Here is a 24,973-nt window from a genome sequence, read left to right on the forward strand (position 1 = left end):
GCGTCCGGCGCCGGCGCAGTGCGTCCGGTGCCAGGCGAGTCTTGCCCGGGCAGAGATGGCTCGGAAACGCGCGGCTGGCCAGGGCCCCCGCGGACAGACGGCCAAGGGCGAAACCAAAGCCCGGCGCAAGGAGGAGGAGGCGGGTGAGAGCGAGGCCGAGCCGGGCTTGGCGGGGAGAGGCTGGAGGAGGGCAGGAGGCGGGCCGGGCGCGGGGAGGGCGAGGCCGGCCTCCCGCGGGTGCGGGTAGGCAATCCTGCGCCCACCTGCGCGGAGGAGACCGCGTCCCGGTGACCGCGGGAGGCAGGCGGCGTGCGCCCGCCCCGGGCCACCCCGACGTCGCTGCGCCTTTGCCCTCCGTGCCGGATGCGCACCGAGCGGTTCCGCCGATCCTGGCCGGACCGCGAGCTCCCCTGCGCGGTCTCTTCCTGCGCCCTGCCGCCCGCAGGGTCAGGTCCGGTCTCCTGGCAGATGCTGAGGGCGAATAGGCAAAAGGCACTTGTTTTGTGCCCCCACGAGACCAGCGGACCCGTACTTAAGCGTGCGGGAGTGTGCTGATCTCCTGAATAGTAGTTGTTCCGTCCCTACGTCGTGCCCGACACTTTGCGACCCCGTGGCCTGCAGCACGCCAGGCTTCCTTAACGGTACCTTCAGCTAAATCCCACCCTAGAGCCCCAGGTTTCGGATCCCAGCCGCCTTCTCCACGTGCATATCGAATAAGTTTCTTATATTTGTCCCGGGCAAACTGAACCTGCCCCTTCCCCACGTATCCCCGTCTCACTGATCCCTTCATCACTTGTTAGAACAAACCCCGCCAATCCTTCAGCAGGTTCTGTCAGTTCCCCCTCAGAGCCCTGTCTCAAATCTCTCCGCTTCTCTTTATCTTCCTGGCCACACCCCCTGCCCACGCCACCTTCACTTTTCAGCTGAACGACTGCGGTCGTCTGTTTACCTGTCTGTACTTCCTTTCACCTACTCGCAAGAGTTCTCCATGCGGCAGCAAGTGATCTTAAGAAACAAATAAATGAGGTCTTGCCACGCTCCTGCTTCAGACGCTCTGGCCGCCACTGCTCTTGGCATAAAATCTAGATCCCTCACATGGCCTTCAAGACGCTGCATGGTTTCGCGCTGCTCTCTCCTTTCCCAGATAACCCCCTTCGTGGCCTCCTTTTGGTTCCTCAGGCACCCCGCCTTATCTCTCACCTGAGCCTTTGCCCCTGATGTTCCTTCTCCCTTGAATGCTCGTCGTAGCTTTTGGCACGGCTGCCTTCTTCTTCCTGCAGGTCTCAACCCAGGCACTCCTTGAGTGTCTTGCTTAAGGGGGTCTTTCCCAGGCACACCTCATCACAGAGGATCTTGGTAATTTATTTGCTTCCTTTTTGGCCTGTCTTAGCCAGATGAGCTTATGAAAACATGTCTGTCTTTTTGCTGTATCTCATCTGGTCCTCTCCACTTCCCTGCATATAATAAGTGCTCAATAAACAGTATAAATATCTGCAGGATGCATGCGGTAGAAGGAACTTCCGGGGTCCCTCATATAACGGAGTAGACGATCGGACCAGATCACTAGTGAGGCCCCCTGTGACACTAGATTGAGTAATTCTGTGATTCTGCAGGGTGGGTGTGAGTTTTCAGTGAGATGGCACGTAAGGCTCCGGGCCTGGTCTGGGTGAGGTGACCAGATGGGCTAACTGCACTCAAGCCTCATTTGCACTCTGGGAGCCAGTGGAGCTGCAGTACGTTTCCAAGGCAGCTTCCAGGAAGAGCTGTCGTCTTTGCTGTGGTTGGTGGAGGAACAGTTTGGCTGTGGTTTCGGCTGCAGCTGGCGTTGATTTGGTGACTCGTCAGTATAGCGTGTAACAGCACCACCGTGCATGCAAATAATGGAGACACTTGGCTGCTTTCAACAGCCAAGTATTTGGCTTCCCATTATATCTTTGTTTCTATTAGGGCCCCTCTAGTTTCTACCCTTTGGATCTCAACATTGCTTCGTGGATTTGCTCCTTCATCATTAGCTCCTTCAGCAGATACTTACTGAGCGCCTGGCTATGTTCAGGCCCAGGCACTGGAAGGGTAGCAGTCAACAGGACAGGCAAAGTTCTGCTCTCATGATGCTTGTTATCTTTGGGGAAGGGGAGGTCGGACAAACAAGTTAAAAAACAAATTCCCACGGTGACAGGAGCCAGGAAGAAGGCAGAGAGGTCTCTGTCACAAACCTGGCACGGGGCACAGGGAAGATGTAGCAGAGTCAGAATCGGTGGCCTCGAAGTCCCGTCCGAGGACCTGGTGCTTCCAGCAACTACTGACTGTAATGAGGGGTGTTTTGTAGGATGTGGGCAGAGGAATCAGTAAGTTTAAAACTCTTAGGAATGTTTTAGAATTGAGGTGAGAGAAATAACTGGGAACCTTAGGCTGGAGACCAGACTAAGGAGTTTGTGTTTTATTCTTGGTGCTGTGAGGCGCTGCCGGCAGTTCTAAGCAGATGGGGTTTTTTGGTGGTTGTTAAATTGGTAGCTGGCTGAGCAAGCCCAGTGGTTAATTCCTGCCCTGCCGAAAGACCCAGGTTATATAACAGTGTAGTACAGTCAGCCCTCCACAGGTTGCACATCTGTGGATTCAAGCAAAGTTCAATCCGAGGTTAGTTAAATCCACAGATTTGGAACCAGGGCATCCAGAACGGAGGGGTGACTGTAGCAGACAGCTCTAGATCCTGGAGAGTCTTGGAAAATGGCCTCTTTTTAAATTCTGGTTGACTTACTATAGCATTAGTTCAGATGGACAACAAGGATTGGATATTGGATATTGGATTATATTCCAGATAAGGGCTCCCCTGGTGGCTCAAACAGTAAAGAGTCTGCCCGCAATGCAGGAGACCTGGGTTCAGTCCCTGGGTCAGGAAGATCCCCTGGAGAAGGCAATGGCCACCCACTCTAGTATTCTTGCCTGGAGAATTCTATGGACAGAAAAGCCTGACAGGCTACAGTCCACGGGGTCACAAATCGGACATGAGTGAGCGACTAGCACTTTCACACTTAATACTCCATATAAAGCTATTCCACGGTATTGACCACATCCCCGTGCTGTACGTTACATCCCTGTAACTTACTGACTTGGTGCCTCTTCATCCTCTTCCCCTGTCTTGCCTGTCCCCCTACCCCTTTCCCCACTGGTGGCCACTGGTTTGTTCTCTGTCTGTTTTTATTTTAATTTGTTCATTTGTCTTTTAGATTCTGTGTATAAGGGGAAACATGGTATTTGTCTTTCTCTATTTCACCAAGCATAATATCCTCCCTGTTGTTGCGAATGGCAAGATTTCTTTGTTATGACTGATACTTCTGATTCCTTTAGATGGTAGCTCAGGTTTTTTGAGACTTTTCCTGTTTCTGGAGGTGGGCCTGTATTGCTCTAAGCTTCCCTCTTGAAACTGCTTTCGCTGTGCCCTGTGGATTTTGTAAAGTTGGGTTTTCATCTTCGCTGTCCTGCGGTATTTCCTGGTTCTCTCTGCGGCGGCGCGAGCCGTCACTGGCTGTCTGCTTTTTGTAGGGTCCTGTTTAGTCTCCGAGTGTCTGTGTTTCGTTTTTCCCCTGAAAAATAATTGATTTCTGGTTTCCTGCTGCTGTCGTTGGAAAAGACACTTAATACCTTTTCAGTCTCGAATTTGTTGGGACTCGTTTTGTGGCTGGCATGCGGTCGATCGATCCTGGAAAATGTTCCATGCGCACTTGAAAAGACTGTGTATTCTGCTGTTTTGGACACAGTGTCTTGAAGTTATCTATTAAGTTCATGTGGTCCAGTGTGTCATTTAAGGTCACCGTTACCTTATTGATTTTTCTTTCTGAATAATCTGTCCATTGACGTAACTCGGGTGTTGAAGTCGCCTACAATTATTGTATTACTGTCAGCTTCTCCCCTTGTTTTTGTTAATATTTTCTGCATATATTCCGATGCTCCTGTGTTAGATGCATATATGTTTATCAGTGTCATCATTTTCTTGTATTGACCCCTTTATCATTATATAATGTCTTTGTCTATTACTATAGACTTTGTTTTATGGTCTATCTTGCCTGATACGATTATTGCTGTCTGAGCTATATTTTAGCTTCCGTTTGCTTGGAATATCTAGATGATAGCCTCTTTGATGCCCTGGGGCACACACAAAGAATTTAGGGGAAAAATGTTACCATACGTCTCCCATCCAGAAACCACCACCACCAAATAATACTATGTTTCCTTCTAGTCTGTGTCTTTTTGTGTAGTAGAAACTATGCCGACAGCTTTGCATTCTCAGCGTTTTATCACGTCTTCTTCCTTTGTCTTAGGAGATGACCACATCATATATCATTGTGTGGCTGCACCATAATTAACGATTTAATCAATGTCCATTTACTGGATGGGCATTCAGACTTTTAAAATTTTGGATACTTTGAATAATGATACTATAAACGTTTTTTAGAGTCACAGTTCGCTTCCCTTGTTCTCACTGTTAACTTCTCTACCTCTCTATGCAAAGCACAGAAATGCTCACCTCTGCCTTCCAACCAAGCAAGTTTAGAGAGGAAGAGACAGGACTTCTGAAGCAACTGCCCACCTGCATGTTTAGACTGGTCGAGCATTGAGCATCTTATTAACAGAGGGCTAAAAACCATTGTAGGATCTAGAAATCCTGGTTTTCAGTATGCCCTACCAAATTGTCAGGTCGTAAATAAACTTTTGGCCTTGAAATAAGAAATCTGAAGAAACAGAACCCAGTCAGTGATTTTAGCCAGCATTGAAACAAACGCTGCTAAAAGGTGAAATCTATTAAAGTTTAGGTGTTGTTGTTGTTTTTTTTAGCTCAAAAGGAAGAGTCTCTCTCTTCCATGCAAAATTGTATTCTTGGGGACTAAAAATACATATGCAGGGTGTCAGCAGTTCAAACCATAAATGAAAGGAATTAATTAATTTGAAACTTTAGGTTACTACCTCAGCTCCTTCTGGGACCTCAAAAAAGGTTAGAGTATTTTTGTTTTGCAATATTACCTGAAGCAGAGTTGTGCAGAGGAAAAAAGATGATTTATTTCAGATTTAAGATAATTTGCCTGGCTATATTTATAATAGAAAAATATTTTCCCCTGTTGTATTAATATAGTATAACGTATGTAATATAGTTATGTGTTAAGAGACCATGCTTTTAGATACCCTAGTGGAGCTAAAATGAACAGTGTATGGGTTTTTTATATTTCCTTTTAACAAAATTTTATTATTTTATTTATTAATTATTAATAATGGTTAGTTATTAAAATAAAGTTGTTTTTCACTTACTGCTAACTTATTCCAACCTGAAGCTTGCTGAGGGGCTTCCCAGGGGGCGCTGGTGGTAAAGAGCCCGCCTGCCAGTGCAGGAGACATAAGAGATACAGGCCCAACTTCTGGTTCAGGAAGCTCCCCTGGAGGAGGGCATGGCGACGCACTCCAGTATTCTTGCTTGGAAAATGCCATGGACAGAGGAGCCTGGCAAGCTATAGTCCATGGGGTTGCACAGAGTTGGACACGACTGAAACGACTTAGCGTACACATAAGCTCGTATGAGTGGCATTTGGGTTAGACTGGACAGACTTCATAAAGTGTGTGTTTTGAGCAGCGTTTGGTTTCAAAAGACAGCAGAAGCTTAGATTAGGGGAAATCATTGTTGTTCAGTTGCTCAGTCGTGTCTGACCCTTTGCGACCCCATGGACTGCAGCATGCCAGGCTTCCTTGTCCTTCACGCTCAGACATGTTTATAAACTTGAAGCTTTTCACTTAGTAGGGGTGGATTATCCCTAAAATAATTAGTCTCAGCAGGTAGTAACAAGCAAGGTGTTAGTTAATGGATTGATGCGTTTTCCTTGCTGGACATTAGGTAAAATTTAAGGTTTGCAGTTTAGGTTTTATGGGTCGTGTGCTGGTGTCTCTATAGCCTTAGGAGGTAGAACAGAGTAACTGATGAAGGAAGCGTGTATTCTGCAGACCAGCTGGAGGTGGAAGGGGCTGAACGCTGGTTTTTGACCAAACATGGGATGTTGATGGGCGTCTGGAGAGAGGTCACCAGGGAGGACTTCTGTGACCCTGTCCACGAACCAGCAATGTCTCCGCTTTTCCTGTGTCCCTCCTCTCGTGTTCCGTGTGGTCATCCAGATGTCGTCAAAGATGAGAAACCACGAAAGAAGAGCCCTCCCACAAAAGTTGCCCGAGGAAAGAGGAAGAGAGGCTGCGGTGATGCTGGGAGCGCAGCAGACGGTCCAGTGACAAGGAAGGCGGCCAAGGTTTCAGTGAAATCTGAAGAGCCCCAGGCTGTAAAGGATGAAGCCCTCAGCGAAGGGGAAGATTTCAGGTGAGACGGCGGAAAACGTCTTGACCGGGTCCATCAGGGAAGTGTGACTAAGGAAACCTGCTCCTGTTGCTCGTCTCTGGGGTCTGTGGAAAAAGTGGGATCTTTAAACAGATCTAGGTAGCGCTCGTGGAGAAGGCGATGGCATCCCACTCCAGAACTCTTGCCTGGAAAATCCCATGGACGGAGGAGCCTGATAGGCTGCAGTCCATGGGGTCACGAAGAGTCGGACACGACTGAGCGGCTACACTTTCACTTTTCACTTTCATGCATTGGAGAAGGCAATGGCACCCCACTCCAGTGTTCTTGCCTGGAGAATCCCAGGGACGGGGGAGCCTGGTGGGCTGCCGTCTCTGGGGTCGCACAGAGTCGGACACGCCTGAAGCGGCTTAGCAGCAGCAGCAGCAGCAGATAGCGCTCGGGCCACTGTAAGACTGGAAGAGTCGTGGTGACTGTAGGTCACCTCCCAGCCTCTGCAGATGAGGACCACCGCTTGCAGAGAGTGAGTTACTCGTGGCTACACAGCTAGATGGTGGCAGAAGCCAGGATGAGACGCAGGGCTTCAGCTCCTGGCCCAGCGCTGTTTCTACCCCACAGACGTTAGGTACATGAGGCATTTCCCCGGCGTCCCAGCTGCGTCCTGTCCTGCTCCCCTCGCGTTCGCGCTGCTCCTGCCCAGCTGGACGCCCCCCTTCACTCGACACGTGCTCACCATCTGCCTGCAGCCTAGAAGTGTCCTGCCACCTTGACGATGCAGAACAGAGCTCACCCGCCCCTCGGCCCCCTGTCCTCCTCTGGCTTCTTGCCGCATCTCTGAAGAGTGTAACTCACCTCCTTGTGTTATACTTGCTTGTGTCCAAGCCACACACCCCGTGAGCTCTCAGTCGGCCGTTACACTCACTCGTGTCTCCATCATACCCTCCTGTGAGTGCACAGACGGCTGTCACACTTAGTCGTGTCCAAGCCACACACCCCTGTGAGCTCTCAGACGGCTGGAACCACGCCGGCTCACCTCTGTATGCCCCGTGGCATCTAGGGCAGGGCCTCTCACAGTGCCTGAGCGTATTGACAATTTGGTGAACCATGCCTGTAAACCTCATGATCACTTGATCATCTGCCTCCGGGGAATGTTGCGGGAGGGGGTGGGGGGTGCAGGGAAGAGGACCAACAGAGAGGCCGCAGTTGCCGCTTTACGTCAGAGATGAGGCCTCTCTCGGTGTCAGCTCTCCCGGCATCCCCCAGTGCTGGCTGGGAGGTAGCCCAGGACAGGGCAGCTGTGGGAAGGAGCACGGCGGGCGCGTGGACTCACCACCGTCATTCGCCTCCTCTTCCCTAAGACTCTTCCTCGCAGCGCCGCTGAGCTTCCTGCTTCCCGCTCCCACCTGCTGGATTCTTTCTGCAGAGAAGTCCACGTACAGATCAGCCAGGACGCTGCCAGGGAAAGCCCGGCTCCCCTTTTTGCCTCTAGGCTGGGAAGTGACATTTCTCCCACGTTCACTCTTAAGGGGATATTTTTGTTTCTGTGCTTTTGAAAGGAAGCGGCAGGCTAAAAAGGGAGTGTCTTGTCTTTTTAGAACTGAAGTCTGAAGCTAGTTAATTTAAGTGTTGGTGCTAAAATCTTGGGTAATATTCTCACTGGACACCATGTGTCAAATCTTAACAAAAGCTAAAAGTAACTCGGGGCTGTAAAGATGTTTCACGTGTGAATTTGCAGAAATGTTAATACATTGCGTGTGAGCAAGCACTGAGTCCTGAGCCAGCGTGTAGCCAGCTTCGCGTCTGCAGAGTTCTGTGCCCGCGCTCCAGCCGCCCGTGTTCCTCATGACGCACCCCCACGCACCTAGGAGTTAAATTCTACCAGCCTCAGTCGCCTTTCATCTCACCTCTCAGAGGCTGCGAGGGGCAGCAAGTGCGAACCCTTCCCTCTTTCTTGCTGGCGTCTGGCTGCACATGTGCCCACAGGCATCGTGGCTTCTCCTTCTGGGACCTGCATTCTCTTCGTGGTCTCATCTCCCTTCCCCATCTGTTTGCAGACAGCTGTCTCCCTTCGCACAGCCTCAGGGTGCGGGTTCACGCTCCTCCTGTTTCCGAAGACACGTCTAGTATTAGACCCCTGATCAGAGCCCATCCTGGTGGGAACCCGAGGCCCAGGAACACGCAGGGCGTGAGACTCAGAGCTCCCAAACCATCTTCAACTAACGGCAGCAGATTCACAGTAAACAGAAGGAGCCTTGAGAGGGAGCTTAGCTTCCCCGTGGCACCGGGACGTGCGCGCTTTCTTCACCTTCCTCTGTGGTCTCTGCACAGGGGCTTGCTGAGCGCCCGCAGGAAGGGCCAGCCCCCGGAGCGAGAGGCCGCTGCGGACAAAGGCAGCTGCAAGGGGGACGATGAGGAAGACAGCGAGGAGGACTGGGAAGAGGTGGAAGGTAAGGCGGCCCCTCTGCCCCCAGAACGGTCGTCCTGTTTGCCTGCTGGGCTCTGTTCCGGGTCACGTCCCGGCAGCCCTGTCCTTTTCTTGGAAAACAAGGAAGGCGAAGACAAGGCCGCAGCAGGAACTTGCTTTTGATGTAAGGACAGTTCACGGCCAGGTCACCCCCGAGGGTTGTGCCTCCTCTTCCTCTGGAGGCACTCAGTGAGAGAGACACGTGTGCTCACACGAGCCTCGGGTCCAGCTCTGCCCCTCGTGCAGCCGTGTGCATGAGTGTGTCCAGCAGTGCGAGCTGAGCTTGTTTTCCAGAATGGTCGGTAAACACCGCACATTCCCTGTGAGCCGGGTGGTTGTGGGAGAGCGTGACGGGCCTGGCACATCCTGTACTCAGAGTAAACAGCGGCCAGGGTCACCGTCCTTGAGCCCTGCTGCCTGGCAGGGCTTAGTGAGAGAGACACGTGTGCTCACATGTGCCTCGGGTCCAGCTCTGCCCCTCGTGCAGCCGTGTGCGTGAGTGTGTCCAGCTGTGCGAGCTGATCTTGTTTTCCAGAATGGTTGGTAAACACCGCACATTCCCTGTGAGCCGGGTGGTTGTGGGAGAGCGTGACGGGCCTGGCACATCCCGTACTCAGAGTAAACAGCGGCCAGGGTCACCGTCCTTGAGCCCTGCTGCCTGGCAGGGCTTTTCCCAGCTTTTCCTTTTGAAAGTGTTCAGACCTACAGAGAAATGGAGCCTGGAGTCCAGGCTCTGTCCGCCTGGACGCCTTGACTTGACTGTTGTGCTGTAGGGGCCGAGTCTGTCTTTCCGTAACTCTGCTGGTGGGACTACGCGGAAGTCAGTCACAGACATCCTGACTCTTCACGCGTAAATACTTCAGCGTTTTATCTCCTGAGAGTAGGGCATTGTCCTCCCTGAGGAAATGCTGTCATCACGTAATTAAGGCCCTGATTACTGTGAGATGGTCCATTATAGCTGCCTTTTTTTCCTGTCTCCCCTCCCCCCGCCCCACCCCAAGTGCAGGATCTAATCAAGGTATTCGGTCTCTCTAATCTCGAGCAGAGACTCCACCCACCACCTACTGCACAGGGTGCAGGATTTTAGTCCCCTGCCCAGGGACTGAACCTGTGCCCCCTGCATGGGAGTGAGGAGCTCTAACCACTGGGCCACCAGGGAAGCGGCCCGCCCCCCGCCTCACTGTTTTGCTTTCCATTGTTTTTCAGTCATTAAGCCATGTCTGACTCTTTGTGGCCCCATGGACAGCAGCTCGCCAGCGTCTCCTGTCCTCGAGTATCTCCTGGAGTTTGCTCCAATTCGTAGCACTATTATTTTTTTAAATTTTGGCAGAGTCCTGGCCTCTTGTTCTGTAGAATGTCTCATGTTCTGGTTTATAATGGTGGTTAGCTTATTTGAATGCCCTCCTGCATGTCCTATGAACCGTGAGTCCAAAGACTTGGTTGCCTTTAGAGTAAACATTCTTTGGCAGGAATACTGCCAGTGATAACGCTCCATATTATCACTGAGCTCTGTGCTGCCTGGCGCATCCAGTAAGAGGCGCCTGGCGTCGGGTGGTCCTGCTGGCGATGCTAAGCCCGACCGTGTCTGTGGCCCTGCCTGGCTGTGCCAGTGGAAAGGCTTGTTGTCCTTCTGAGTCTCTGTGAAGACCCTGTGCCCCAGTCCCTTCTACTTAATGGTGTCAGTGTGATCTCGACCGAGTCAGAGATCATTCTAGTGAGCATTACAAAGTGGCACTATTTTGATTGTCCTTTCACAGATGATCATTAGCTGACTGATCCGTAAAGCAGAGGTCTCCCTCTTAAGGCCCGCGTTTATTTGGTCATTTCTTCCGGCCATCACCGTGGACGTAAAAATTTAACTCTGTCAGCAACTATCCTCTTTAGCCTTTTGACCTTCAGACTGCCCCCACATTTGGCGAGCAGGAGCCCCTTTAAGCAGATGCGCTGTGCTGGCTGATGTGGCCTCGGTAGTGTCTGAGAATGGTTTTGTTCTTTGGCACAGTGAGCATGTGGGTGTTCCAGGGTCTCCCTGTGGCAGAGCTGGAATCGGCCCCGTCCATTCTAGTAGGAGCCGGCACACAGAAACCAGGGTCTCAGCACTGGCTGTGGTCACTGCCTCTAGGTCCAGAGCCTGTTAGGTTCAGTTCAGCAAAGTTAATTTTGGCCCGCGACCCACTCCAGTACTCTTGCCTGGAGAATCCCATGGATGGAGGAGCCTGGCGGGCTGCAGTCCATGGGGTTGCTGGGAGTCAGACACAACTGAGCGTCTTCACTTTCACTTTTCACTTTCCTGCGTTGGAGAAGGAAATGGCAACCCACTCCAGTGTTCTTGCCTGGAGAATCCCAGGGACGGCGGAGCCTGGTGGGCTGCCGTCTGTGGGGTCGCGCAGAGTCGGACACGCCTGGCGCGCCTTCGCAGCAGCAGCAGCAGCAGTGTTTACAAGCAGCTTAGTGGAGGAGGAGATGAGAAAGGTGCCCGCCTCGCCGCGTGTGCGTTTACAGGCTAGTCTGAAGTCATGCCTCTACAAAGTGAGCCGCGGGGGCTTTACTGTAGTAATTCGGAGAACAGTGCTCCCGCCCCCCGGCTGCACGGCCCCAGGGTCTGTGTCTGACTCACCCCCATCCCTGTGTCTGAGGATCTTCCCCCAAGGCTGTTGTTCCGGGCGCTCATGCAGGTTAGTGAGACACCTAGACGTGCGTGCTCAGGGCCTCTCCTAGGAACTCAGAGCAGGGGTCTCGACGGTTTTCCTGCCTCACTTCCACCCCAGCAGAACCTTATTGTTGTTCAGTACACTGCCTCTTATAACAATAATTGCTATCATTGATCTAAAAAATTACTGTTGCTAGAAGTTAGTGAGCCCGTGCCGGGTGCCGTGGGGGAAAGCGCAGCCTTCTCTGCATCTGCTCTGCCCGTGAAGCCAGTGGAGATAGAGATTGAGACACCGGAGCAGGTGAAGGCCAGAGAAAGAAGGTACGATCAAGCACTTGCTTCCAGATTTCCGTCACGTCTCATCATCGGCAGCTGCTCCCCAGGAAAGGTTTTAAAAAGCACGTAGGATTCGCGGGCTGAGTGTCCAGGTTGTCAGGAGCCTTAGGCGAGAGAGCCCTGGGCTCACCTTGAGGACTTGAAGGCGAAACCTTTGTGTCCAGGCGGGTGCAGACATGCCAAGGGCCGTGCAGGGCGCCTGTTACCGTATTGACTGTTCAGGACAGCGTGTGGCTGAGGGCCCGGAGACTCAGAGGCTAAGGAACGTTTCAGCTGCGAGTGGGGGAGCCCCGATCTGTGTCTGTCCGGCTGACCGGACAGCCCAGCTTGTGTCCCGCGGCATCGCTGCAGGGCCTGCAGCAGTGCCCCCCGTGGGTGGGGGTCTCCCCGGCTCCTTCCAGGGGTCTCCGGTCCCTCTGCAGCGCATCTCCTGGTAGTTAACTGGCCTTGAGCCTCCCACGTGATAGGCACCTGATCAAGGAGGGAGATAAAAGAAGTCATTCAGGAGGTTTTCTTAAAGGGGCTTGGGACAGAGACGAGAGGGATCTTACGGCAGGACAGCTTTGCACAAACAAGCGACGTGTGCTGACTTAACGCCAAGGCAGTGGGCCTCGGGAGGTGGGGCATTCGGGGTGGTCAGAAGGGAGGCCTGGCAGGTGCGGGTCAGGGGAGGGAATGACCTGGGCCGGGGTTTGCGGGCGAGGAGGCGTAGGACCGGCCAGCAGCAGGTCTGCTGGGTAGCACGGCCTGAGTCATTGTCCCCGAAACACATCAGTGGGGACGGGCGAGTGGGGTCAGGCTTCCCCCTCCACTTTGGGATTGTTCAATGTACGTTGCAGTGAAAAGATCAAAATGGAGTTTGAGACGTATCTTCGGAGGATGATGAAACGTTTCAGTAAGGAGATTCACGAGGACACGCACAAGGTAAGGAGGGGCAGACGGGCAGAGGGGTGGATGGGCGGATGGCAGTCAGGTGGACGACTGACGGACGATGGGCTGGCGGACGGGGCGGACAGGCCAGCCGCTCCGACGAGGGGCCGGTGTGCGGGGCGTTGGTGCTCCCTCGGCGCTCCGTCGGCCACGCCTCTGGCTCTCCTGAAGCGAGGTGGGGTGATGAGGGGCTGACAGTGGCGTCTGCCCAGGAGGGCGCATGAGGCGTCAGCTCCGCATTCCCCTCCCCTCCCCTCGCTCAGCCGATCGGTAACACTGGGTCCGGCCTCAGCTGAAGGCGTGGCGGCTCCTGACTTCAGCTGGCACTTACTGGACACACACAGGCCTTGCGAGGAGCCTGGTGCTGTGGGCAGAGACTTGCACAAAGCTTGTCTCCTACCGTTCAGGACCTTCTGTCTCACAGATGGAATGGGAGAGACCTCAGAACAGGGAGACTCAGGACGCAGAACGAGGGGAGATGAGTGCGGGCCCCAGCAGCTGAGGAAGGCCTCGCTTAGGAGAGGGGTCGGGGCGGGTCAGGGGAGGCCGGAGTGGGGAGAGGCCGCACCGACGGTCCTTTAGACCCCAGGCTTCCTGACGTTGCATCCGCAGATCCTTCAGGATGCACCTCCAACAGGCAAGACCTCTTAGAGAAAAGAAGTTTGTACTTTACAGCTTTGAGATTTGACTGTTTCTCTGAGGGAAGGAGCATCTAGAGAGAAGAGGAGGGTGAAAGAGGCTTGGGAAATGGCTGTGCTAGGAGCTCTATGTTTTTGTATATAGAAATGATGGCAGGAATTTCCTGTCCTCAAAACGTCTCCGAATCTGGCAGCCACACTCCCTCTGGTTTTCAGGCTTCCCATTTCCCTCTTCTCAGGTTCACCTGCTGTGTCTGCTGGCAAACGGCTTCTACCGAAACAGCATCTGCAACCAGCCAGACCTGCAAGCCATTGGCCTCTCCATCATCCCAACGCGCTTCACCAAAGTGCCACCCCGAGACGTGGACGTCTCCTACCTGTCCAACCTGGTGAAATGGTAGGGCCCTGCGGGCTGTCCTACAGAGCGTAGGGCAGGATTTGGGTCTCAGGGACTGGGTGCAGGTCAGTCCCACAGACCCTCCTCGAGGGGAAGGTCTGAGCTGGGTCTTCAGGAGTTGGCCAGACAGGCTGGGAAGAAGAACACGGGGAGGGGGGCTTCTGAGCCCCTCTCGAGGCTCCCCGCTGTGAGTTCTGGCCATAGGAGGACAAGGCTTCTCTTTGCCCTGGCCTCTCACACAGAGAAGTACCTGGTTTCTCTCCAGGTTCATCGGGACGTTCACAGTGAATGCGGAGCTCTCGACCAACGACCAGGACGGCCTGCAGACGACGCTGGAGCGGAGGTTCGCCATTTACTCGGCAAGAGACAACGAGGAGCTGGTCCACGTGAGTGCCGCCCTGGCAGCGCTGCTCTGTGGGTCTGTGAGCTGGCGACAGTGGCAGTCGTGTGCCGTGCACCGTTCAGACTGCTGTACAGACACTTCCTCGCTCAGGTCTCGTAAGATAAAAGCAGGTACCGGAGCTCAGAGGAGTGGAATGACTTCCTTAGGGCCAGTCTAAGCACTGGAGTCAGGCCTGGGGCCAGCCTGAGCGCTGAGAGCTGGCCCTCTCCCGTCTCCACTCGGCGTCCTGGAGTAAAGCACTTAGCTCGTGGTCAGGTGCCCTACAGTTGTTTACAGTGTTCAAAAGTGGTGTTCAAAAGTCCCAAGGAGGGACTTCCCTGGTGGTCCAGCGGCTAAGACTGCATGCTCCCAGTGAAGGGGGCCTGGGTTCGAACGCTGGTCTGGGAACTAGATCCCAGATGCCACAAGTAAGACCCAGTGCAGCCATAAAAAATAAACATTAAAAAAAAAAGGCCTAATGTTGGCTGCAGAAATCCTGCAGAGGGTGTTTCCATACTGTCCACATTGGGCAGTGACCTGGCAGACCGCTGTGCGGCGAGGAGGGTTCTGTCCAGGAGCCGTAGCGAAGAGCTTCTGTGCACGCAGGGTTCGTCACACGCTCAAAGTCCCCTCAGGTAGAGCTCCATCTCAATGAAACAGGTAGAAATGTGGTCTTGTCCTCGAAGATTCCTGTCAGCACGTATGCACTTGTGTCCGAGCCTCGGATTCTGTTTAGGGAGAGAGACAGACGTTTTGAATCTTTAGAGACCGTATGACCGGCATCTTTACTTTCTCTTCTGGTTTGGCATGAAGACGTCTGAGGATCTGGCCAGGAATTGTGCTGTTTACCCACCAGCCAGAGGAGGACGGTGGTGTTTCAGCAGCATCCTCCCGGCCTGTGTTCCTGTGTATCTGTGTGCATGTTTTCTTCCTGCAGTTTTATTAAGCAAAAACAATCGTTTTTTGTTTTTTTAAGAAAAAGAAGTGAGCAGTTCTGTTCACAGTGCTGTCCAGCCACCGCCTGTTCCCAAATCCCGTCTGCTGCCCCAGAAGGGAGCCCTTGCCCACCACACAGCCACCCACCTCCCCGGGGGCTGGCGGCCACCGGCCCGTGTTCTGTCTGTGGGTTTGCACAGCTTGGATACTTCAGTGCTCATTGTCTCCCACCCGTGCGTTCACAGACTCACTGCCTGCCGATCAGACGTCTCCCTACAGGGGTTGAGCCCGCAGAGGCGGGACCCGAGGGAACAGAGGGCCGGCTGCTGTACCCGGCTGTGGGGCAGCATCCCAGGCTCTGGAACCCAAGCGGGTCCTGGGGGCGGTCCTCGCAGTAGCCGAGGGGCAGCTCCGTGTGGCCTTCCGTGTCCGGCTCCTTTGACTTGCCATGTCTTCAGGGTTCATTCACCACACGGGATCACTCCAATCCTTCTTTCCCGAGGATAAGCATGTTCTTCTTTCTCATTGTAGATATTTTTACTGCTTCTCCGGGCCCTGCATCTCCCTACCCGCCTCGTACTGTCTCTGCAGCCAATTCCTCTGAAGTTATCAGCAGCGAAGGTGACGTTCCCGGGCCTCCCAGAGGAAAGGATGGGTGGTCAGGGAGGAGTGAGAAATTGCCTGAGATTTAGCCAGACCTGCTCGTGAGGCTACTTTTAAAGGCAGTCTTTGCGGAGCAGGCTCCCCTGAGTGGGCCTGGCTCGGGCGCTGTGCAGGGAAGCTGTGTGCAGGGTGGGTAGAGGGGCCTGTGGGCCGGGCTCCTTGGCGCGCTCGTTTCTGCGCTGCGGATGGTACAGTAGAGAGCTGCTCGTCCTCTTCAGCGGTGTGGGCTGAGGATGGGGAGCCTCTGGACCCTGCCGTCATCCAGGAAGGGGGATGAACAGTGCTCCCTGGGGGTGGGGGCACTGTCTGAAATTTGGTCCAGAAGTCAAGTTTTAATAATCTCTGAATTGTTAATAATGCGATTGTGCTTGCAAAGTGCCTTATGTGTAAGATGGGTACTCCTGCTGAGGAAACTGAGACTCAGCGCTGACATGATTTATCCACGTCACAGAAAACTTAAGATGCAGAAGTGGATTTGAACCCGGGTTTGTCTGGTCCCACATCCTGTGCTCACTTGACAGAAGAATCAGCCTGTGGGCTCCTCTCGGGTGCTGTGGAATTTAGTGAGCGCTTTCTCACCCCCGCTGGAGGGCAGCCAGCCCGTCACTGAGCTGGGGACGTCTGGTGTATGCCGGCGCTCCAGCAGGACTTAGGCCTGTTAGATGGCAGAATTTTTATCGTATCATTAGCTAAAGATAAAAAGCAGAAATTTCCTGTTCTGTTTAAGGGAAAGAAACCTTCCAAGAAAAGATCCACAGAGGCGCCTGGGGGCTCCTCAGAAGCCTCCAGCCACGCTCCGGGAAAGCCCAGCGAAGGAAGCCGAGGAGACGACGCGTCTTCTGGGGGCGCTGGTGGGGCCCGTGCCACAGGGAAGGGGGGCAAGGCGGCCGCAGGCAGGAGGCCACGGGGGGAGTCCCCGTCCAGCGGGGAGGACGCGGGCCAGGCTCGGGGGCAGAGACGGGGGACCCGGAGGCGAGCGCAGTCCCGGAGGCGGCGGGCGGCTGCCAGGGTGTCTTACAAGGAGGAGAGCGGGAGCGGCGCAGGCAGCAGCGGCTCTGACTTTGAGCCTTCCAGCGAGGACAGCTGCCGCCCGTCCGATGAGGATTCCGAGCCCGGCTTGCCCAGGCGGCGGAGCGCCCCCGCCCCTCAGAGAACGAAGGCGGGGTCCAAGAGCAGGTCCAAGTCCCAGCACGGAAGCCGCCATCCGCCCCCTGGCTTCGCAGAAGCATCGGCCAGCGCTGCGGGCAGTAAGCTGGAGAGGGGCAAGAAACCGTCGGGGGCCGGTGGGAAGGCAGGCAGCGGACAGGGCGCGCCCGGCGTGGACCAGTGGCTGGAGGTGTTCTCGGAGCGCGAGGAGAAGTGGGTGTGTGTGGACTGTGTGCACGGCGTGGTGGGCCAGCCCCTGACCTGCTACCAGTACGCCACCAAGCCCGTGACCTACGTCGTGGGCATCGACGGCACCGGCTGCGTGCGCGACGTCACGCAGAGGTACGACCCCGCCTGGCTGACGGCGACTCGCAAGAGCCGCGTGGACGCTGCCTGGTGGGCAGAGACCCTGCGCCCCTACCGGAGCCCGCTGGTGGACAGGGAGCAGCGGGAGGACCAGGAGGTGAGGACCGGGGGCAGCGCCGGGCCCGCGCTGGGGGGTTTGGAGTGCTGCCTCAGTTAACGGTCAGAGCGGCCGGGGCGCTCTGGTTATTAAAATCAAGCTGGGGTATTGCAGCCTTGATCTCACCAGCTACACATTGAGGCTCTGAGAGATGAGCTGACTCGGTATGGGAACCCAGGTTGCGCTGGCTCCTAAGCCTGTGACCTTGCAGTTATTGCCCGGTAACAAATGTGGAGCTTGATGTAAGTCAGGTAAGTCGTCCCGAGTGAAAGAGGAAAACACTCAGTAGCCCCCGCTCAGCACGCGCCCGCGCACAGGTGTGCAAACCAGCATCGCTGCCGCGACCCCGGACTCAGCCCCGGGGAGGAGCGCGGAGTGCTGAGGAGGCGCCTTGTCGGTTGCAGGGCGCTCCGGGAGCTCGCTCAGGGAGTGGCTCTGAGGTGACGGGGTCTCGCATCCGTGCCGAGCCTGCTGTGACTCACCTAGTTCATGGGCTTGCTCAGAAGCTGGCCGCGAGGGCTTGCTCCCGCCTCCCCACGTGCTGGTCCTCCTTGTCTGTCGGGGATTTGAAGAGACGCTGAGGGCAAGCGCAGGAGAGCGGGGGAGAGGGATGAGGGTGGGAGCAGTGCGGTTGCCTGTGAGGAGCCAGGCCCTGGAAGCCGCGGAGGGGACAGGCGTGGATCGAAGCGGATGGAGAAGCTGTGGGTACTGTCTTGGTCTCTATGGGAGCCGGGCCCTGGAACCCGCATCACAGAATCACGGTGTCACTTATGGTGCAGCCTTCTCCCGAGGAAGGCTCTGCTCGGGCCGGCCACGCTGTCGAAGGGCAGGGGTGACTTTTCCAGCGCCGGGAGCTGCAAAGCCACCAGACTGCGCAGCGCTTTCAACACATCGGCGTCTGCAGAGCAGAGCGCCGGGGCACAGCCCAGGGCAGCAGCCTGGGGCCCCGAAAGCCCTGCCACCATCTGCTACCCGAGCAAGCTGTTTGAGAGTTGCCCCTGCCAAACCTGGGCCTTCCCCAGTGGCTCAGTGGTAAAGAATTGGCCTGCAATATAGAAGGCGTGGGTTTGATCCCTGGGTCGGGAAGATCCCCTGGAGAAGGAAATGGCAACCCACTCCCGTCTTCTTGCCTGGAGAATCCCATGGACAGAGGACCCTGGCGGGCTACAGTCCGTGGGGTCGCAGAGCCAGCACGCGTGTAGCACACCCGGCACTGTCTCTCTGGCCTTTGCAGTTTCAGGCGAAGCACCTGGACCAGCCTCTGCCCACCGTCATCGGCACGTATAAGAACCACCCTCTCTACGCCCTTAAGAGGCACCTCCTCAAGTTCGAGGCCATCTACCCTGAGACGGCCGCTATCCTCGGGTACTGCCGCGGGGAGGCCGTCTACTCCAGGTGCGGAGCCGCCCGGCGGGGCTCGCGGCCTTCCAAGGGCTGGGAGATGAGCTTGACTGCGCGTGCGTGCCGTGTGCAGCGGCAAGGGTGGGGCATGGGGGAGTGTGTAACTGAGCTTAAAGCCTGAAAGTTAAAACCACAGGGATTAAAAGATCGGGGGCAGGCCGATTTTATAGGAGGACAAATAAGTAGGGCAGGTAAGGTTTATATGGGCAATAAAAAAAAACCCCAAACAGAAAAGGAAGGAATAAAGGATTTGATAGTGAAAATCAAAATGACTGGATATTTTAAAGGGTTTAGGGTTTCAGCCTAGGAAGATGAGAGGTTCAGGAGACGATGGTGGTGATGGTTACGTAGCGGTGCCACGGTGCCGCTGAGCCACAGACCTGAGAATGACTCAGGGTAAATTCTATGTCATGTGTATCTTTTCTGCAGTAAAGAGAAATGGCCAAGGAGCAAGGAGATAGATGAGCATGGGAAATGAACATGAAATATATGTAGTTAAAACTGAACAAAGTTTCAATAACATGAGTGAAACTTAACAACCAGAGGAAATTTAAGAAATGGTAATAGGAAATAAGTGACTTCTTAAAAACAGTAACCCACCAGCCCAAAACATAGAGGATGTTCTTGGTAAATGGGAAAAGAGGCGGAAGAGGAAGCTTCGGGAAATGCGCAGGAGTAGGTGGTTCAAGGCCCCTGCCTGGGAGCGCCTTCCTGTGGGTGAACCCCCAGGGGTTAGGGTCTGTGTGGGAGCTCCCTGTCCGCTGCCTGGTCAGGGGCCCCAGCCGCCACCTAGATGCTTGTCCCTCTCTTTCTTCATCTGGTGTTGAGCAGCCAACTGAACCCTAAGGCAGGGGGTACGCACCTCGCCTGCACTGCTGGGGTGCTCCGCCCCCTGACCCGGCTGCCGGGACCTCCCCATGGAAGGAGGCGCCGTGTGCAGCCGTTGGGGTTGGGGTCTGAGTGGACGCGTCCCCCACAAGACGGCAGGCCGTGGGCCTGACGGGGGCCTCCCCAGTGCCCTGGGCGGGGCAGCGGGGCGCTTGAGGCTCCAGCGGGTGTGAGCAGCCCTCTGTCTCCCGTCCGCTCCTTAGGGACTGCGTTCACACCCTGCACTCCAGGGACACGTGGCTGAAACAAGCGCGTGTGGTGCGGCTTGGGGAAGTGCCATACAAGGTGAGAGGTGCGGGACGGAAGGCGGCTGCACGCCCTGGGGGTCAGGGGGGAGGAGCATGGGCACGTTGTCCGTCTGCACCGAGGACTTCGTAAGAGGTGGGCACGCAGGAGAGCCGGGCCGGAAAGCAGCCCTCTGACCCCTGGTGTGTGCCTGAGGCCCTGGGGTCAGATTGGTGTCCCCTGCGTGTTCAGAGAGGCCACAACTCTGCCTAGTGTGGACACGCCCACACCAGCTCTGCGGTCTCTGCTGAGTCTTGGAGCTGGCATCACGCATGAATTTGACAGACAAGGAAAGCAGGAGCTGAGAAAGCGCAGCTTGTCCGAGGCCTGAGCTAGTGAGACAGCGGCCCCAGGGCCCTGCCCCGGCCTCAGTGCTACACCGGGTCGGTCGGCTGCCCAGAGACATGTGAATTCAGCACAGACTGCAAGGCTGGGACAGGATGCGGGGCCCAGTTCAGCCAGCAGAGGACAGTGGGCAGTCGTGAGCCACGGGCGCTTCTGAGAGATCCCTGGGAGGAGCCCTTTGGGTTGTTGAGACCTGGGCCGGGTAGCGGGCCCCTGGTTCATGGGAAGGGGTTGAGGCGCAGGGAGCTGGTCACGGCCCAAAGCAGGCCTGTCACTCACCAGCCACGGAAACATCTCGAGGCCACTTTGCCCTTCAGTGATGGACACAGGACACGGTTTAAGGCCATGACGGGGGGTGAACTGCTTATGCCTCCTAGATTGCTCACCTGTTAGTACGGAGGTTTTGCTAATGACGCACCCCACCTCCGGGTCTGCTGGAAAGGCTGCACTGAGCTCAGTGCCCAGCATGCCGGGAGTGGCGGTGTGAGCGGTGGCCACTCGCTCTGGTGTAGATGGTGAAAGGCTACTCCAACCGTGCCCGGAGAGCCCGCCAGGCCGAGCCACAGCTGCATGACCACAACGACCTGGGCCTGTTTGGCAGATGGCAGACCGAGGAGTACCAGCCGCCGGTGGCCGTGGACGGGAAGGCAAGGAGGGCCGCGTCCGCGGGGGCCGGGACCAGGCCGCCTCCCTCTGCGGCTGGCTGGACCTGGGCACCTCCCTCCGCAGGTGCCCCGGAACGAGTTTGGGAACGTGTACCTCTTCCTGCCCAGCATGATGCCCGTTGGCTGCGTCCAGCTGAACCTGCCCAACCTGCACCGCGTGGCCCGCAAGCTGAACATTGACTGCGCGCAGGCCGTCACCGGCTTCGACTTCCACAAAGGCTACTGCCATCCCATGTGCGTGAGGGGCGTTCCGCCGAGGCGCGAAGGCGGGGCGGCAGGCTGGCGTGGGGGCGAGGCCCCCGGCTCTTACTTTCAGGGTTTTCCTCTGGATTTGCAGGGTCAGCCTCGATCCTTGATCTTTTCACACTTTCTCTCTGGGGCTTCTGTCCAGAGGCTGTAAAGCCGGTGAAACCAGCACCCTGAGGTGCCGGGTTAAACACTGTTCTGGGGGCGTTCAGGGCGACCGAGCAGCATGCCTCCTGGCTGGTGGCCTCTGCCCACTCCCGAGGTGGAGGAGGAGAGGGGAGGGTCCACCGCCCCGCCTTCCGCCCGGGTGGTGTCTGCCAGCAGCCCTGGCCGGGACGGTGGACCACCGGCCAGGAAGTCCTTCAGGGCCCGAGTGCTTAGGGGCGGCTGGCTGTCCCCGCGGCGGGGAGCAGAGAGGCCAGAGCAGGCGCGGGCTCAAGGACCACGTGTGCTGACCCCGCAGAACCGACGGCTACGTGGTCTGCGAGGAGTACAGAGACGTGCTCCTGACCGCCTGGGAGAACGAGCAGGCGCTCATAGAGAAGAAGGAGAAGGAGGTGAGCGGGCGGGCCGTGGGCACACAGGGCGGGGCTGCTCCCCCCAGGCCGCCTGCACCACGGCCGCGAGGAGCGGCAAGCCAGGCCCAGCACGCTTTCTGGCTGACTGCCTCCCTGGGGGCGCTGAGCAGCGACCTGCCTCCTAAAGGCATCTGCGGTGGTCCAGGGCACCCCCCTCATCCTCCCAAAACACCTCAGAGCTGGTGCTGGTTAAGGAGAGGGGTTTGGTTTTGGTGCCTCTCCTGCGTATCGCTTCGTGAGTCAGGCCGAGCGACTCTGCCGACCCACTGTGTCCCCCATATCTTCCTGAGTGGCCGTGCTCAGCGTCTCCCGTTGTCTGTCCGCCTCTGCAGAAGAGGGAGAAGCGGGCTCTGGGGAACTGGAAGCTGCTCGTCAAAGGGCTGCTGATCCGGGAGCGGCTGAAGCTTCGCTACGGGGCCCAGGTCAGTGTGGCCCCCGCCTGACGGCGCGCCCGGGGGAGGGCTCGGGCACCGCGGGCCGCTCTGTCCCAGTGCTGCAGACCTGTGTCTCCCAGGCCTGTGCTCTGTCCGTGTTGAGAAAGGTGTCCCGGAGTCAGGCCGTGGGCTCTGCCCTGTCTACACAAGGGTGCCCACCATGGGCTGGACCCGGTGCTGAGCCCACTCGGGCGGACAGGTGTCTGCACCTCCTGGCCTCGTACTGCCCCTGGGGCTGCTACCCGCCCCAGGCCTGCCCACCCCGGGTGCTCATTCAGGCCCTTCTGCAGTACTGTGGCCCGAGGGCGCCCGTCGGGGGCACAGTCACATGGAGTGGTCCGTCAGTGCTGGGTCACGGATGTGGAGACGCTCTGGCAGCATCTGACCGCCCCCCCACCTGCATCTGCTCCCTCCTCAGATCCCTGATGCCCCCTCTCCCAGCTCCGTGTTCCCACGGGCTCCTTCCTCCCACCCGAGCTTTCTGCCCCTTCCTCCCCAGACTCGAGACCTCCAGGGCTGCTTCCTCAGAGCATCCGACACTGAGTGTTAGGGCTAAGCATTTGGGCACTTTTTTGGTTCAAAACCCAGGAAGTAAGTGCAGGGTGCCCCTGGCAGTTGCCTGCTGGGTGGGGCTCAGCTCCCTGTGGGCAGTCCCTTGACCTTGGCCCCTGCGTCCCACGGCCATGCTCTGGGACTCGCGGGCTTCCTGACGCCGCCGCTTCTCCTGTCTCCCCCCGCCCCCCCAGAGTGAGGCGGCCGCTCCCCACACGGATGCGGGAGGCGGGCTCTCATCAGACGAGGAGGAGGGGACCAGCTCTCAAGCGGAAGCGGCCAGGATCCTGGCGGCCTCCTGGCCCCAAAACCGAGAGGCCGAGAAGCCAAAGTGCCCCAGGAAGACCAGGAGGGAGAAGAAGGAAGCGGCTGCCCAGCTGTTCCCGTTTGAGAAGCTGTGACGCGGGCAGTCACCTCCTGGGTGGCTCGGCTCTGCCCCAGACCCTGCTCCCCGGCAGAGTCCCGCCCGCGTATGCACTCAAGCCGCTGCAGACGGCTCAGGCCCGGCCTCGGGGCCCCTGTGGTTCCCAGGCAGCTCCCTGCCGCTGCGTGCAGGCAGAGCGGGTCAGCGCGGGCCCCCTCAGGCGATTCTGCTGCCTGCTTTGCCAGGAACACTTCAGGGCAGCAGAGGACTAGAACAAAGAGCTACAGTGAGGAAAACAGCGAGACTGCACGTCACTAAGAGGCTTCCCAGGTGGCACTGGTGGCAGAGAACCCGCCTGCCAGCGCAGAGACGAGAGAGATAGCGTTTGATCCTCAGGCCAAGAAGATCCCCGGAGGAGGGCGTGACTTAAAAGTTGGGAAGAATGGATCAGTGTTTAACTCGATTCTACTCATTATTGGATACATGTATAAAGCCCTAAACACTATAGATATTTAGGAGAAATAACTTTTATAACATTTTGAGAAAAAAATAAAGCATTTATCTAAAAAGTCTTGGCTCCACATTTTCTTTCACATTTTACATCCGCTGAGGACACCTGGGTGACGGCGATCTGCACACACGTTGTCTCTGTTCAGTCGCTCAGTCGCCTGACTCTGTGACCCCACGGACTGCAGCACGCCAGGCTCCCCTGTCCTTCACTGTCTCCCAGAGCTTGCTCAAACTCCTGTCCATTGAGTCGGTGATGCCATCTCACCATCTCATCCTCCGTTGCCCCCTTCTTTTGCCTTCAATCTTTCCCAGCATCAGGGTCTTAACCAGTGAGCTGGCTCTTCGCATCAGGTGGCCAGAGTCTTGGAGCTTCAGCCTCAGTCCTTCTAATGAACAGTCAGGGTTGATTTTCTTTAGGACTGACTGGCATGGCTCACGGCTCCACAAGTCTGGTCCGTGAAGCGGGCACACAGCTCAGGACTACATTAAAGACCGGAGTTTGTTTTCCCGCAGGCTGAGAACTTCGCGTTACAGAGGAATATCTTTCTGTTTAGTTGAGGAGGTATTACTTAGTCTTGACAGTAGCCATTAAAAATCAGAGTCTGTTTTATCCAAGGGAAACAAACAAAACCCTTTGGAGTGTGACTCATGTGGCAGGAACTGGCAGGAAGCCTCTTGTTGAGAAACATGGGCGGTTGCCATGGAAACCACTAGCTCCGGCACTTTCTGAGTCAGAGCTCGGTCTCACCCTCCTGCAGGTGAGCGCCCTGTTTTCTGGGAGTGGAGTCGAGCACTGCCGCTTTCTGCAGGAATAACCTGTTCTTCAGGCAGACGGCAGGCAGCTCCTGGGGACACATCGTGGAAATGGAGCCCAACCTCGGGTTCTGACAAGTTAGCACGCACCTGCCTCGAATCCTGTAATAAGGGGAAAAGAAGTTCAAACGGCAGGATGGACGCTTGGCGGCCGTCCGCTGCTTCAGAACAGGGGCTCGGGGCTTCCTCTCGTTCTATGCCTGCCACCACCCGTGGGGTAGAGACACCCCCGCGTCACAGGTGAGGAAGCTGAGGCTCAGGTCACCGTCAGAGCAGGCGCCACACAGCTCATCTGCCCAGGCGGGGACGCCTTCTGCGCTGGGCCCCGCTCCCTCCCTCCCACCTCCTAGAACCACCTACAGATGGGGCCTCAGGAGCCACTCAGTCCACGCAGAACAAGGTAGGTTTTCAAGTGCAGCGAATATCGAGGTGCTGTTTTAAAAAACTTAAACCAAGTTTAACTACTAAAAGCAATACATAAGTTGCAAAATTCATAGGTTCTAAATAAACTCTGTGGCTGAATTCTTATGAGATAGAAATTTCAGAAAGAATGCAAAAGGGAATA

The 24,973-nt window shown here is 56.2% G+C and overlaps 1 protein-coding gene and 1 long non-coding RNA gene across 5 annotated transcripts; one reads left to right on the forward strand and one right to left on the reverse strand.

The window, feature by feature from the left end:
- The first annotated feature begins 26 nt into the window (after positions 1–26).
- XPC (XPC complex subunit, DNA damage recognition and repair factor) lies at positions 27–23,654 on the forward strand. Of its 4 annotated transcripts, XM_027957821.2 has the most exons (16): positions 27–143; positions 6,151–6,346; positions 8,651–8,769; positions 11,634–11,757; positions 12,612–12,696; positions 13,580–13,737; positions 14,003–14,123; positions 15,587–15,676; positions 16,446–17,327; positions 18,562–18,722; positions 19,820–19,901; positions 20,759–20,893; positions 20,976–21,145; positions 21,621–21,714; positions 22,068–22,157; positions 22,916–23,654. In XM_027957821.2, exons 1-16 carry the CDS (start codon positions 56–58, stop codon positions 23,120–23,122), a joined length of 2,802 nt encoding a protein of 933 aa, XP_027813622.2. In that variant the 5' UTR covers positions 27–55; the 3' UTR covers positions 23,123–23,654. The 4 variants fall into 4 exon arrangements, with proteins under 4 accessions (XP_027813622.2, XP_042092380.1, XP_027813623.2 ...); XM_042236446.1 differs by lacking the exon at positions 6,151–6,346; XM_027957822.3 differs by lacking the exon at positions 21,621–21,714 and having other exon boundaries at positions 22,916–22,949.
- LOC132658222 (uncharacterized) lies at positions 188–9,289 on the reverse strand. The gene is made up of 3 exons (XR_009597526.1): positions 8,227–9,289; positions 1,201–7,739; positions 188–471 (listed from the first exon to the last, which is right to left on the reverse strand). It is a non-coding gene; the product is annotated as an uncharacterized LOC132658222 (long non-coding RNA).
- Positions 23,655–24,973: the final 1,319 nt, after the last annotated feature.

This window comes from Ovis aries, chromosome 19, assembly GCF_016772045.2.
Source record: "Ovis aries strain OAR_USU_Benz2616 breed Rambouillet chromosome 19, ARS-UI_Ramb_v3.0, whole genome shotgun sequence".
In the NCBI taxonomy this organism is placed as follows: Eukaryota; Metazoa; Chordata; class Mammalia; order Artiodactyla; family Bovidae; genus Ovis; species Ovis aries.